Below are 16,208 nucleotides of genomic sequence, written 5' to 3'. Positions count from 1 at the left end.
CCCAGGGGGCACGGATCTGGGGCCATTATGATTTGTGTCACCTGCTCCATCTCCCTTTCTCCGGGAAAAATCATCTTTGGTCAGGTGAGATGAATGCACTGGAAAGCACAGATCTGGATGCGAATCCTAGTGCTGCCACTGGCTACCTATGAGACCGGGGGAAATTGAGCCCCTTTGACCCTCCACTTTCTCATTTGCAGAGAAGGTAACAGAACTTTCTGGATAGGGTTGCTGTAGTAATTAAAAAAGATAAAGCAATGGTACCTGACGCATAGGATAGACACCTCCTTAAAACAATGCAGTCTTGTTGAGAGGAGGACACAAAGGCAATGTGGAGGCCGGGGACAGGTCTGCATGCCGCTGATGAGCAGGGTGCCATCACCAAGGGAGCCTGTACCTTTAGTGATGGGGGTGGGGCAGGTTCTGGATGGTTTTCTAGGAATCTTCCTCCTTCTCCGTCAACTGCTGCCTCTCTGAACGCCTGCCTGTCTTTGTCAGCATCCCCAAAGTGCAGGACCTGGGACAGCCAACTCAAGTCACAATGCCCTACAGAAAACTCATTCTCCACTCATGACAATACTGTGAATTGTGGGGAAAGCAATGGTAAAATATGTGCTAAGCCAATCAGAAGTATGGAAGGAAAGAATGCTGATGTGCTTTCCTTGCGTGTGAGTGACTATAAATGGCTGAAGCCAACTGCACTTGCAGCCCCAAAGTCAGGAAAATCAGTAAAAGAAAAGACTAGAAAAAAAATCAGCAACTTCTGAAGGAGCTGAGTGTGAGTATTCACAGGCAAAGGCCCACCTGAGGGATGCAAGTCTCAACCAGAGCATCCATCTAAAGGCTGAGGGGTATGACGTGAAGACAGAGGTAGATGAGCTCCACCAGACCAATGGCCAAGTGGTGAAAGAAGACAGGGCAGGAAGCAGCCACAGGAAACAGCCGCCAGCACGCTGGGCCTCGCTCCCACTCATGGATGAGAGCTGCCTGCTCAGACACGCAGGGTATAAACGGTGACATCCAGTGTGGAGCTGGTCGTCACAGGCACCGTGGCTACAGCCCGTCACCTGTACCCACATCCTCCCAGAGGGAGGCACCTTTCCCACAGAAGCACTGAAGGGTCGCATGAGGTTGTTCTTTGGATTGTCACCAGTTCCGGCCCTGTCTGCCTCAGCCCATGCTCACAGGCTCCACCTTGCAAGACCCCCGCTATCCACATGGCGCTGCAGGACCTAGGTACCAGGTGTCAGCAAGGGGCCATGCTGGTGGGTGACATTCTCACCACGAGGAAAACCATCCCAAGGGGTGGGGGGCTCTCCTTACAGGGGTTACATGGAACAACCCTTTTATCTCCTAGTCAGTCCTTCTGCTCCTCTCCAGCTCACAAGGAATTGACTAGCCAATCACAGCGGCAGGGTTTCCTGAGCAAGCCTCTGCTCAGCCAGTTCATCCTCAGTGAGTGGCACTCTGCAGACGCGGAAGCCGTCAATAGCGTTATGCCTGGCTTGTCCGGAAGAGCTCCACCGTGCCCTTAAGCTGGGACTGAACCTGCTGCGGAAGACTCACGTTGAAATGAGCCATCTGCAAGACCTGCCGGACTCCAGCTTCCCCGAAATTCTTTTTTATTTGCTTTACATGGATTTATTGGAAATTTACTTGCAACCAAATGACCAGGGAGACCACTATGCGTGGAGCTGCTCAAGGAGAAGGTGAGTAAAGCAGAGCTCTGTGAAGAAGTCTTCAAATGCTAAAACCCCATTTCATAAAAAGGTACGCCCACAGCAGCTCTCATTTAGTCTCCTCCTACCTCCGCAAGTGAACACTCCAGAAGAAGAAACTCAAAGAAGAAAAGAAGAAGTGTTTCTGTCCCAGGAGCATGTCATCCTCACCCAGAGGTTCTCAAGGGACACCCTGAATCCACCCAGAAGCTTAAGCTCCTGCCAGAGGGGTCTGTCCTTAAGAAATGTCCCAAACATCCTCCCCAGGAATGAGACTACTAAGTAAGGAGGGGTTTCGGTGTCGTGGAACGTTGACTCATAATCTAAGTAAGGCTCTCACCCTACCCAGGAACTATGCACCATCATTTATTGAGCTCTCTTTGTAAAAAACAAAAACGAAACCTTGTATCCAGCTAGTATAACCAACGCCATAAGAGCTCAGATGGCTTCTGTATCCCAGCTGTACCAAGGGATGGTTAAGTCATGAAACATTTCCATTAACATTGATAACAAATAGGTTTTGGCAAGGTATAGACTGATTCTTTTCTGCCCCTCCCCTATGATATTTGTTCATAATATAAATAGATTGGAATTAATTTTATTTTCGTCTCTTTAGGACATTTATTTTTAAAATATACTACTTCTTGATGGCGTGCAAACCCAAACCATAGCCTGAGTCACCACGACAGTGACTCAGCCCCTTCAAAGACTTGCAGGGCCCGGAGAGCATCCTTCCGTGCCCTGAGTTGACATGTGTTGAACAAGAGTTTGTCAAGTGGATGTAGGTAAAGTCAATCTTATTTACCTCTACCTTTCCTTAGGAAATGTGGGGAAGGGACCTATTCACCCAGGGAAAATGTCCCCCACTAGACTAGTGGAGTGGTATTGGAAAGGAAGAGGCCCAGATGGTGGCTATCACCTGGCCTTTGGTCACTGTACTTACTATGTCAGCAGTCCTGTGCCAATTCCAGGGTCTCCTCTCCTCCCTACCGGTCACCTCCCCTGCTCCCTAGACCATAATCACTCTCACCCCTGCTTAGGGACATGCAGGCTCCAGGCTTGCAGAAGCCACTCAGAGAAGCAGGGACATCTCTTAGGCTGAAGGCTTTAGATGCCATGAAACTCACTCATCGCCTGTATTAGCAATTCTATAAGTCCAAACTTTTCTGTGTTGAGTTTACTTGGAATAAGCAATTTAGACTGGAAGAAAGTGGTCGTGGGAGAAGGGAGACAGCTGGTGCATGTGGCAGAGTGAAGTGGAGAATAAAAGGCAATCTGGGCGAATGCTCGAGGAAATACCTGCCTAATACCACCTTGCTTCTGTAGAGCACATTACTGTTATAGAGCATTTTAACGCATATGAACCTATTTTTTAAAAATCTGCGTCTCAGGCAGAACTGGCTGACAGCGTAAAAGACTGGAGGGAGTCCAGGTCACAGTGACAAGATGGGGCTAAAACAGATCTGTCCCTAAATCATCATTTAACTCTGGGAAGGCTCTTAACTTCTCTGAGACTCAGTTTCTCTATTGATCAAAAAAACCCTAAATTAGAATGAGAGCTTGGATTATATGATTTCTATGAGTCCCTTCAACCCTGAACGTCGACAACTCCATTTGCTGTAACAATGTGCCGTTGAGTAACTGATCAGAGGGGGGGCTTTTGCGGCACAAAGAAGAAAGCTAGACATAGCCTTGTAAAGGAAAAAAGACTCGCTTAGAACTAGTTACAGATCTGCTGCTTACCCCTCAGCTGTGTGACTTTGGCAAAGTGAGTAACTTCTCTGAGCCTCAGTTTCCTAATCAGGAAACGAGGACAATAAGACTCATTTTTTAGGGTGGTTGCCATGTGAAATGAGACAGTGAATCCGAAAGCACTTTTCAACTTTAATGACCTATAAAAGCTGTGATAATTTATTACTGTTATTACTATTACCACCACGCGAAAATCCATTAGCTCTCTAAGAATTACCTGACAAGGGAAACAAATGAATTCAGCGGCCCTTACTATTTGCCCAGCATAAATCCTGATCAGGGAGTAAAGCCATTTACAAATCGAGGGAAAAAAAGTTTAGCTTCTTCACTGTTCTATGACATCCAGGGTACAGACTTCTCTGTGCCCCTCGCCCCCTGTAAACCACGTAGAATAAAGAAGACTTACCAGGACATTAACAACTATGATTTTCTCCACCGTCAGGGCAACAAAAGCAGTCTCTTTATACAGATCTTTCAAAGACCAACAAAATTACCATTAACGTTAAAAATAATGACACTATTGTACTTAGAAAGGCAATACTGTTCTTCCAGACTTTCTAAAATGACGACTAGAACACAACATCTTAACTGGATTACAGAGTCCTGGACCCTCCTTTACAAACACCTGGTCTTATTTTATGGTTGGACAGTGAAAGCGGAATCTCCAATGCTGTCCCCATGTGCACGGCCCCTCCCGCAAATTTGCGGCTGAGTGTCCAGAATTATGCACACAGACCCGCACAACAGAATCTTCTACTCCAACGTGATTTCTCCCTCCCTTTCCTGGAATTACTATGTATTTTGTAGTTACGTACAGGGTTGGAAAACAGCTCATCTAAAAGGGATAAACCTTTTTTTTTGTTCCTAGGATGTTCAAACAATGGAGGGCCTTCATCTCTGGGCAATATTCAGGAAGTCTATTGGTTTTCTTTGTTCTCTGATGTTTTTGAGTTTGTCTGGGTTTCAAGCACTGGGTATCTTAGGCCATAGTTTTTAGCAGCGAAGTCTATATAGACAAACCAGATAATCTTTTAAGTAATAGACTCTTACGGAAATCACAGCTCGCATGGCTGCATGTAAAAGGAAAAAAATGAATTTATTCTTAAAAACCTTAATTCTTTATATTAATTTTGGCTTTTTAAAAAAATACCTTGAAAATAAAAGCAAAGATAACAAGTATCTTAAAGGTAACACATCATCTTACTCATCCTTGATAATTCCGATGAGGAGCATAATAGATGCCTGATAAAAGCTTGCTGAATTAAATTATTTAAAAAGTTGCATAAAGATGATACACACTAAATCAGAATATTAGTGTACATATCGTTATTAGAAAAGCTCCATCCCAAAATAAAATCAATAATGATGTTAAGAGAAACTGAAATTCATTTCTAATGAACGCAATGAAATGTAAGTTCCATGCCTCATGGAAATTTGGGGCTAGAATCAGTTCTCGATTCATGCCTATTCCTACATCAGCCTTGCTGATCCTTGGAGATACCTAACATACATAACAATTTGGCAATCCAATTAGTTAAATTCAATGCATTCTTTGAAACTCCAAAAGTGTCTCCATAGAGTAAAAACAAAAAAATACATAAAGTTGTTTCAACCAACAGATTTAGGGCTAATTACTAGAAATAAATGTCTACCTTGTCAATCTGTCATTGCTTGCCACAGTTCTTTCTTTCTTTAAATGAATCATGTCTAACACAGACCTGATAAGTAGCAATTGATTTAATCCTCAGTAGCACATGCATCTTCTGTATCATTATATGCAGTTTTTACTCAATATATTTACTGCGCCTTTTATTGAGTAACATGGAAACGAGGGCTGATTTGACAGCCCAATAACAAATAGTCTTTAATGTTATCTGAGTTGCTCTCTTGCATTGACAGAAATGGTGATGAATTGGACTGTAATTGAGATGGAGAAGGAAGACAATTACTTCCAATGCTGAGATGAATCTCTCCCCTCCTCCAGCCCTCATGACACACTCATGCTCTTCTGTCAGGATGCAGGGTGAGCCCTGAAGCAGAGCGAGCAGCCCCGGGTACTGCCCCCTCCGGCACATAGTCTCCCATTCTTGTGGTCATGGCCATGCAAGCTGACCACATGAGTGGCTTCCTGGGAGGACGGTGGTGGGGGGGTGAGCACTTTACCTTCTTGCACACAAACGGGTCTATCACTCGGGATCCAGCCTAGGGTTCCATTAAGATGTTTCATACACAGTCTCTTTGTAGAGCCCTTCAGCTTGAATCCGTCTTGGCAGTGAAATCGGGTGACAGAGCTTTCAAAGAAAACCCCTCCACTGGGTGTCCGGAAGCCATTCTCGGGGACGCCTGGATCAGCACACACCTGAAGGTCATCGAACCCTACATTGACAGAGAGAAGAAAAGGTGCCTCTGAACGTATTCTAATGCCGAGGGTCTTCCTAGATAATGGCAGATGCTGTATTATTTCATTCGCCAGGGACCACCCAATGGCACCTACAGAAAGCCAAGAATAGAGACATTCTAGCGCACATTTCCCTCTGTGGTTTGCTCTTTGCTTAGAACACGACTTACTAGAGGTTTCAATTCCATGGCTAATGTAGCCCTTCAAGGAGGTTCCAGGAGTAGGGAGATGAGGAAAAGCAAACAACTCTATACAAAGTAGTAAATGCTGCAACAGAAATACAAAATGTTGAAGGGAGCCGAGCGGGGAGGAGTCAGCAGGGAAGGAGGAGATGGAATCTGAGTCAGGCCTTGAAGGATGGGTAAGATTTCACCAGACGGAACTGACTCTGTGGAGGGAGGTGTGGATAGTGTTCTAACAGGGGAATGGCATGAGCAATGGCCGGGGAGGGGAGGAGAGCGGGCCTTGTGTGGGGAGCAAGCAAGTGGATATGAGACTTCTACGGTGTGTGCAGGAGAGGCTGTGGGACACCCACATCTCCTCTTCCCCTTGCCCTCACTCCGTCTGCCAGGCCTACTTCAAGTTTCTCCTCCTCTGGGATGCCTTCCTTAACCCTATTCTCCCCAACCCATCCCCTCTTTGTTCCACCAGTGTAACGTGAACACAGCTCCACACTGAATTATTTGGAGAATGGCCACCTCTCATCCAGGGCCATGAGCCCTTCCAAAGACAGGTCCTGTGACATTTTTCCCTTTGGTATCCCGCAGAATCTATCCCAGTTCTGTGTAGGAAGTGCTCCACAAATGTTTGCTGACTGAATAAACAGAGCTGAAAACGGAGTTGGAGACATATTGGGATGACCCTAGAAAGCCAGGCTAAGCGAGGCGGCCAGTGTGGAGCCATGGAGCAGGGCAGAGGGCACCGGGAGCTCGACAGGATGGCAGCTTGAGGGATTAACTGAAGGAAGAAGAGCCCAGAAGCTCGGCCAGGAGACTGAGGCAATGGTGTGGGGGAGAGGTGATGGGCCTGCCAGGGCTGGAGGCAGAGAGGAGGGCGCACGCATGTGAGGCAGCTCGGCTCCAGGTCCCCTCGTCAACAGGCTGGATGCAGGTGAGGGAGATGCCCAGACGGCTGGGATGAAGGCAGATCCTTGAAACAAACAGGGATGTCATGAGCTGGTTGGGGAAGGCCAAGGATAAGAAGGGGTCCTCCATGTGCATAACGCTCCAAACATACCATCAAAGGGAAGGAACATAAACATCACAGAGGACCATAATCTCCTGAGCGCTATGAAGGCATTCTACACCGTTTTCTTACAAAATCAAATCTTGCAAAAGGTCTTCAAGCTGGTAGGTGATTCCGCCACCCCAACTTTCATGTGCTCATGCAGGACTCACTCACTGCTCACCACGACTGGCCTCATGACCCTGGACGTCCTGCCAGCGCTGCTGTGCTGAAAGCCACACAGCACACGAGGCACTGTGGTGGCGGGATGTCCCAAAGTCATAAAGTGCTCGTTCTACAGAGGCCATGAGGCATTGTGGAGTGAGCGAAAAGCCAAGGAGGAAGGCAGGAGGGAAGACAGCATCTACAAGCAATTCTACTCCATCTTTGAGCGGGAGCAGGTGTGATATTTTATCAAACAGAGGATGCTTTGATGAAGGAGACGCCATCCAGCCTTCTCAGCTCTCCTCTCTCACTGTTGGTACTGAGCACCCTGATGGCATGGACACATGCCAGGCTGTGTCCAGCCCGGCAGAGGGGTGATTAACAGCTGTCTGCGGGGAGGGCTGTAAAGTATTGGCAAGTCATTAAGTGATGGCTTCATGTTTTATTTAGAAGGCAAGTACTGTAGATTGTCAAGCACTTCCTAAGGGATGAATGTCAATGATTTCTTTCAGAGTCTGGCGGTCTCAGGGTGGGTCCTTTCAACGCACATCCATTATGGCATTGAGGTGGCAGAATGAGCAGTAATGGAATTCATAATTCCATCACAGCCTAGAAAGCCTAGCAGCATGAACGTACAGAACCTGAGTGGTCTGGACATTTCTGGCAGTCTGTAGGTGAAAGTCATTCTCTCACACACTGTAAGTCAACTAGAACCTGTCTCTGCTCTCATAGCTTTGAGGTTGGGCACATGTATCAGTCTGGGTGGCCTCAGAAGGCTAAGCTAAGGGCTGCAACAGAGGATGGAGAAGCCTCTGGAAGGCCTCAAGCTGAATCCTTAGGATGAGCAGACACTGGCCACTGGAAGGGTGTAGCAGAGAGAAGCCGGAAGGCATGGGGGTGGGAGGTAGCTAAGCATATTTCAGGTAAGGGGTGATTCTGCCAGGCTGAGGGCAGGGTGCTGCTGTAGCTGGAGCCCTGGGGGATGAGAAAAGGGCAAGAGACGGAGGCACATCCCAAAGGCTGTATGTGTCAGCTAAGACTTCAGACTTGACATGCGAGCAGGCGGCTTGTGGCGGAGACGGAGAGCTTTGAACAAACTCATGATTGGGATCAGATTTGCATTTTTGAACGATCTCTCTCATACCCATGTGGGGGACTGACTGGTATAGACCAAGCAGGAAGATCATCAGAAGTGCCTCCCAGGCCACCAGCTGCACCTGAGGATCCTGGGGGCAGCTGTGAAAAAAGATGGAGCCACTGATCTGGGATCTTTCTGGGTGGGGCCTGTAGTTTCAGAAAGCTCTCCAAATGACACTTAGGCAGCCCTCCAGCCCCCAAAGGAGGGCCAGCCCTTGAGATCTGTGGAACTGCCAGGCTACTGCAGTAATTGGGGTGAGAAACGATGAGTCAGAAAGAAGGCAGAGGCAATGGAATAGAGATGGCCACAAAGACATTAAGGACACAGAACCACACAACCTGGTGACCGACTGCGGGGGGTGTGGGGTGAGGAGAACGAGTTAAAAGGTGGCATCTAGGATGACTCCCAGGTTCTGACGCTGACGACAGAGAAGATGGCGGTGCCGTGCTCTTAGATTGATAGGGCAAGACGAAGAGTGGCCCTGGGAGGACAATGAGTGCGTGAGTTTGAGATCTCCGGGGACACCCAGGCAGAGTGTCTGGTGATCAGCTGGAGAACTGAGCCTGAAGCTCCACAGTCCCTGAGCTGGGTGTCTTGCACGGGTGGCAGCTGAAGGCATGGGTGGGCGTGCTCTCCTGGGAACAAATATGGAATGAGAGGAAGAGCCGTTGAGGACACATAACTAAGACAGAGGCACCCACGAAGGACACTGAGAACACAGGGCCATGGAGAAGGAAGACCTGACGTGTCACTGAGGCAAGGGGAAGGGATCAGGAAGGAAGGATGAGGGCCACGTCAGACGTCACCCATAGGTCAGCTAAGCAAAGGTCTGAGAAGCATCCCCCCGCTAAAGAGGGAGGACACTGGGACCACTGCCCGGGCAGCTTCAGGGACAGGAAGAACTACCCCTGGGGGAGGAGCCCGCCCGCTGATGTCTGAAGGGGAAAGGGTGACAGTCAGAATGGTCTCTCTTTCAAGATGCTTAGTGTGAACGGAACATAGGGTGGCAGTTATCCCGGGGTCAGGGCCAAGGGAGGGGTTTTATTATCATTGTATTAAAATGTTAAGATGAAAGAGATCTGAATACGTCTCTACACAGCAGAGAGAAAGAAAGGCTGCAGGTGAGCGGGAGCACAGGGGAGGCAGACGAGGTAAGTTCCCCCCACCTGGATGTGGGCAGGGAGGGGACCCAAACCCTGGAGGAGGGACTCGCCTTCCACTGAGGCAGGAAAGGCAGTTACACTGGAACGTCCACTAAGAGAAGGATGCTCCCTACACGTGCTCATCTTTCAGGACTCAGTTAAATAAGGCCTCCTCTGGGAGCCTTCCCTCCCCCTTTAGAGTCTGAATAGCAGGCCTCTCTTCCATCAAGGCACCCCAGGCTCACCTCTCTTACAGCGCTCCTCACCCTGACTGTCATTGCTGGTCTACTTAGCTGTCCCTCCCACTGGGCTGTGAATTCCTGGAGGGGGAGACCAGGTCTTTTTCTTCATCTCCTCATCACCTAGCATGGTATGCAGTGAGTGTGGGCATTCCACAGTGCTGCTAATGAAGGATGGGTGGATGGATAGATGAAGGGATGGATAGAGGACGGTGGGTGGATAGATGGATGGAGGGATGGATAGAAGATGAATGGATGGATGGATGGATGAACAGATAGAATGTGGGTAGACGAATAGATAGAGGATGGGTGGATTGAGGGATGGGTAGAGGATAGGTGGGTGAATGGATGGAGGGATGGATAGAAGATGGATGGATGAATGGATAGAGGATAGGTGGGTGAATGGATAAGGATAGATGGGTGGATGGATGGACGGATGGTTGGATAGACAAAGCCACATGCCAACTACTCTGCTTGACTCATCAGGCAAACAACCCAACCCCGTCCCACCAAACAGCAACACCTATTGCTCTGATAGTCCCACAGACAAGGGGGGTGTGAAATGCTCTCCCCAGCACTGACACACTCTCTCCTAACACCTCTCACCTTCCTTTCTTCTCCCAACCTGAGTGGACTACATTCCTTAATTTTTTACAACCTTCTTCTATCCACATCTTCAAGCACTTCACCCCTCCTCCTCTCTCTCCAAAGTAGGGCCAGAGGTTGGTCTGTGCTAGCAACTTGGCTGAGACATACATGTCTCCCCTTACACACCATTTTGGCCAGTCACCCCTGCTGACAATTGGGCCACGCAGACTGCTGAGTCCTAGGCATAGACCCCTCAGCTTGTCACACCTCCCTGCCCAGGGCCACCAAGCTATTCTGTGTCAGAGAAGGACAGATAATTCAAGCGAGCGCTGAAGATCCAGCCCTGAATCCATCAGAAAAATGACTCCTGCTCTAATGAATAAATGATGAGAGCGTCATGCAAATTACAATGTGAGAACAACCGAATTTCCTCACGAATCCAATTCTGTCCTCTTTCTTTACTTATTCCTTCCCTTTTGAAAAAGGATTCGCATCCACTTTCTCTGCTTTCACATAAGCCATAACTAACCTCTGGCCCTGTGTCCAGGCCTGGCACAGTGCTGGTGATCAGCCTGCCGCTGGCCATGGGATTGAGCCATTGATTGAGAGGACGGGCACAAGTTGTGAAAAGAGAGCAATCAGAAAACAGGATGGCACAAGCAGAGAATATTCTTCATTTTGGACAACTAAATCCCATTGAGCAAGACAGTAATTTTCTAGGGCTTGCGAGAGCTTCAGAGTCCACTTTTCAAATTACCCCCCAGCGGATCAGTTCCCAGCCTGAGTCATTTTTCTGTAGAGTGGTTTTCTCAGTGTCTTTCTACAATGGTGAAGATCAGCCCCACCAGATAACAGACCCATTAAGGGGGAGAGCTGGCTGAGGAGTCAGGGAAGAGGAGCGGAAAATAGCTTGCGTGCGGGCCACTCAAATCATCGTCTCCTAGGAATGTGTATTCCTGAAGTCCCCACCGATTTCCCTCCCAGGCTTCAAATTCTGCGTATGCTTTGGAACGAAGCAGCCAGAGCCTGGAGAAGAGAAACGAGTTCACAGAATGGTTTCCAGTATGTGTCTTTGGGGGAAAGTGGCAGGAAAAGGGAACATTCCATTTTGATAAGTCCTCGGAAGTGGCAGCCCCTAGCGGGCAGTTAAATTCAATTCAGAATGTGGCACTTGTCTACAAGAGACAGTCTTTGCGATGGTTCATTTGATGTGTCACCTTGCCTGGGCCATGGGATGCCCAGAGATTTGGTGAAACGTTATTCTGGGCTTGTCTGTGAGGGTGCTTCTGGATGAGATTCACATTTGAGCCAGCAGACGACTGCCTTCTCCAGTGTGGGTGGGCCTTGTCTAATCTGTTGAAGGCCTGAAGAGAACAAAAGGCTGAGTGAGAGAATTCTTTCTCTCTGCCTGACTGTCTTCAAGCTGGCACATCAATCTTCTCCTGCCTTTGGACTCAGACTCAGACTCAGACTGGAACTTACATCATCAGCTCTCCTGGGTCTCCAGGCTGTCAGCTGCAGATCTTGGACTTCTTGGTCCCCAGAAGTGCACTAGCCAATTCCTTATAGTGTGTGTGTGTGTGTGTGTGTGTGTGTGTGTGTGTGTGTGAACTACGTATATATCTCCTGTTGGTTCTGCTTTCTCTGGAGAACCCAGACCCCAGCTTTTCTAAAGGTACTCAGGCACTTTAAAAATACAAACGAGGGGCCAGCCCAGTGACACAGCGGTTAAGTTTGCACATTCCACTTTGGCAGCCCAGGGTTCACCGATTTGGATCCCGGGAGCAGATCTACACACCGCTCATCAAGCCATGCTGTGGCAGGTGTACCACATATAAAATAGAGGAAGATGGGCACAGATGTTAGCTCAGGGCCAATCTTCCTCAAAGAAAAAAATCCAAAAAACAAATGACATGAATGCTGACTGCCCCCACACTCCAGAGGACGCTATTTCTCTCTGGACCGCTGAGTTGAGGTACGCAGCCTGTTGGGTGGGGCAGTGCCTGGGCCCTGAGGTCTGAACAGCGCCGGGTAGAGTCCCGGCCTGCAGTCCCTCTGTGCTTTCTCGGCTTGTGTCACCCTCTTGGGTCCTGGTATCTCCATTACTGCCACCGACTTTCTCACCCTGCGTTTGTGAGCTCAGGAACAAGTCAAGGGCAGAACTGTAATTTGGACCCTGGGTCTCAATGGAAGGCAGGATCTCCTCTTTTCCTTTTCTCCAGATCGAAAGCTGCAGCAGCAACAGGGATGGAGAAGGCCCCCGTCTCCACCACAAAGGCCTCAGACCCTCGGTCTCATTATGAGCTCTTGATGCTTCTGGTTCGGATACTTTCGAGTCTCTGAAACCCACCAGGCAGTTTTACTGTGAGCCGCATAAGAAGCCTTTGAAAAGAATCATAAAAATGAAAGAGGTGTGAAAAGCAATCTTTTGGCTTATTATAACTGAAAAGTCATATTCCAGAAAGGGAAGAGTGTATCGAATGTAGCCAAATCAATTTAGAGCTAGGGCTGGGTTTGCCAGTTCTCTGTAAACTGCTCTATGAGTCTTCAGGGGAAGAAACAGGATATAGACACAGAAATTGATTTTTTATGCATTTACTTAGTGGGAGAGCCCTGGGGCTAGTGAGTACAGGGGCATTCCTGCTAAAGTTTAAACAGACATGTTTGCAAAGTCTAAGTGGGATCAAGAGCAGCCCCCAGCCGTCCTCACAGAACTCGCTCATGCTCAGTCTCACACAGTCGGCATGACAATCACCTTAGAGGTCTCTGGTCTGACTCTATTGTCTCCCAGAGGACCCCGGGGCCTGGAGAGGTTAAGTGGCTGGGCCAGTCACTCTGATGGTGAACTGTGCAGCTGGAACTAAAACCAGGGCCTTCTGACTCACTGTCCAGTGCTCCCGCCACTTACGATGTTGTCTCCACTTAGACTTTCTCTGTCAGGTTTCATGTCTGTGAATGACTCACATCTCCATGATGCTCTAATTCCCTCTTCAGGTACATATTCCCTTTGAGGGAAAGAACATTTGTCAATGTTTTTGAGTCCCCATATCTGTTAAAACAGAGCTGAGCAAATAGCAATGGTGAAATGATTAATGAGTCAATAGGAAACAATCCTCACAGTTCCTCCGCAGCTGACACGTCCTGACGCACAGTCTCAGCATGATGGGGCTGGGAACTTTTCTTGGCACCTAAAACATCCAAGAATCCAGGCGGTCGGCCATCAAGCATCCATTGACCTTAGCGCGGTTCTGGAGAACATTTCCAGTGATGAAAGATGCTCTTGAGGGGATCACAACCTAACCCTAGATATTGGCTTCAAGAAATAGAGTTCGTTCTAGAGACTGGAGTACCGAGAGAATAAAGGGAGAAAGATGTGGTGAGCTCGAGGACATCTCTCTTGACCACTTCAGGGCTCTCCTCCCTTAGATCTGAACATTCTACTTCCAGGTTTCCCTGGGCCGAATCAACCCTTTTGTCATCACCAGGAACAGTTTCTTTTAAACCACCTAACTAGTAAAATATCACCATGTTTCAATAAACCTTTACACCGGGAAGGGAACCCATCTTTCGCATTAGAGAAAAACCTTCAAAAACCCTTTCCTATTATTTAAAGACTCCAAAAGTTTAGTCTCCTGGGCTTGCTGAGTTATAAGCACAAACTAGAAAGGGGTAGGTCCTGAGGATCTGGTGAGGGGGGCCCCTTTAACCGTCTCCTTACTGCACACACACACTTCACCTTACGCCACCTTCAACTTCCCCACCACCTCAAAAACCCCCTTCTCTTAGAACCACCTTATTTTCTGAAATGAACACAAGTATTGAGAGCCTGTCTTATTCCAGAAACTACTGGAGCTGGTGTTGTATCTGTAACAAGGCATCAGCAATGAAAAGAAGAGGAGGAGAGAGGCAACATTAAAGAAATCATATAAGGCAAAAACTAGTCTCAAATAAACTAATTCTCTAACACCAATATTTCAAAACACAGTGCTCCTGGCCATGGGTGGTCTGATAACACAGAACTACCTGGCATGCCAGAAGTTTCCGGCTACCTTGTAACCAACCGAACATCTGGGCTGGTCCATGCTCTGCCCACCAGCCCGTCGGTGGCTCCTGACGTCACTTCAAGGTGTATGTCTGCACTGGAGGGTTCCTTCTGAGCCTGAGATTCTGGAGAAGTTCTACATATTCTGGGGGTCATTCTGAGCCAAGGTCAGGCTCAAATATTCAGAGGATCCCTCCCCAGTGACGGGTAGCTTAAGGGCTGCCAAATGTCTGACAGGAAAATTCTAGAAGAACTGAGTAAACAGGGCCCCAAGGCTGCCCTGGAACATCTCTGCTCTCCTAAAGATGGAGGAGGAGGTAAGGCCATCTCAAACCAACCTCCCCCTGGAAGGGAAGCCAGTGTGGGCCACAAAAGACCCTCACAGGAATGAGAGACCCCCCAGAGTCAGAATGTGGCAGAAACAGCAGGAGATCCAAACACACTGTTAAAATTATAATTAAAATCAATGGGAAAATGTAATTTGCTTTATAAAAATTCATTTATAACCCCTATTTCCATAACAAGATCATATGAAGGGTTTCTTGACCTTCTGCGTTCCAGTCTAAATAATCTCCATGTTTGACAAAATTTCAGCTCCTTGTTTTTCAGAAGAAAAGGGAAGTAGGGGAGGGGGCATTTTAAAAATAGGGATGGGGGAAGAAATACTATAATCTGTTTATACATTTACTCAGTCAACAAACAGTGTTGGGCACTGGAGAAAAGGGACTGACAGGCATTCAGTCAACAAACTCGGTGAACTGGGACCTCCTGAGGAGAGAGCTCACATCCAGGACTTTCAGCAGTTTTCGATCTGCAAGTTGTGACTTTACAGTAGGTCATAAAATCAATTTTAAGGGTCACAACCAGCACGTTTTAGAAACGAAATAGAAAGGAAAAGTCAGAGTGCATCCTATATGGTCGGGGGGTACTGTTTTGTGTGGTTTTACTAGTTTATTAGGGACACACGCTAGTCTGCAATGTAGAATATATTTCAGTGATTCACAGTCAAAAAGGATTGAAAAACACTGCTTTAAATGACACCGCGTGTCATTCTATTTGGAAACATAAATTACCTTCAAATAATGTAGTTGGTGCTAAAGGACCCGGGTTCTGGAGTGAGACTGTGTTCTGAATCCCGACTCTGCCATGTTCTAGCTGTGTAACTTTGGCTGAGTTACTTAACCTCTCTGAGTCTTAGGTTTCTTTATACGATCATGTGCCACATAATGACATTTCGGTCAACGACGGACCACATCCATGACAGTGGTCCCATATGATTAGTACCATATAGCCTAGGTGTGTGGTAGGATGTCCATCTACATTTGCGTAAGTCACTCTATGATGTTCACAAAATGACAAATTCACCTACTGATGCATTTCTCAGGACACGCCCCTGTCATTAAGAGACATGTGTGTATAAAAAATGGTTATTATAAGAATAGTGCCTACTTCTAGAGCTGTTGTGAAATTTAAGTGAGACACAAATACATGTAAGGCAATGACTGGCACACGGTAAGTACACAATAAACGTATGTAAGCTGTTGTGCCATTAATATTCAACCAGTTCCCTAAAGAACAAAAATATAGTTTCATAAGGAGGCAATCTCCTGATTTCCTAGAGCCAGCTTAATTTCCAAAAATACTCTAGTTTATCTTTTTTCCTAACTTGTCCTAGAATTAAGCATCTTTGAAAATGACTGTTGAACATAGGAACAAAAACAAACACTTGCTGAGCCCTTCTCTTGGCCAAACGGTCAAGCCATGAAACAGTCAACAGTAACATACAAACCTCCAGAGAACTG

General features: G+C 47.4%; 1 protein-coding gene across 6 annotated transcripts in view; it reads right to left on the bottom strand.

Moving 5' to 3' along the window:
• SUSD4 (sushi domain containing 4) overlaps nt 1-16,208 on the bottom strand; it is a 123,582-nt gene that overhangs the window by 53,836 nt on the left and 53,538 nt on the right. For 5 of the 6 annotated variants that reach the window (XM_046679096.1, XM_046679093.1, XM_046679097.1 and 2 more), the window contains one exon: nt 5,634-5,846. The exons of the other annotated variant lie outside the window; for it this stretch is intronic. In XM_046679096.1, coding sequence (XP_046535052.1) covers nt 5,634-5,846 — 213 coding nt within the window. The remainder of the gene's footprint in view (nt 1-5,633; nt 5,847-16,208) is intronic. 6 annotated transcript variants of the gene reach the window in all.

The sequence above is a fragment of the Equus quagga genome, chromosome 12 (genome assembly GCF_021613505.1).
Source record: "Equus quagga isolate Etosha38 chromosome 12, UCLA_HA_Equagga_1.0, whole genome shotgun sequence".
NCBI lineage: Eukaryota > Metazoa > Chordata > Mammalia > Perissodactyla > Equidae > Equus > Equus quagga.
Note: the sequence above shows the minus strand (reverse complement) of the source record. Positions and strands in the feature narration are given on the sequence as shown.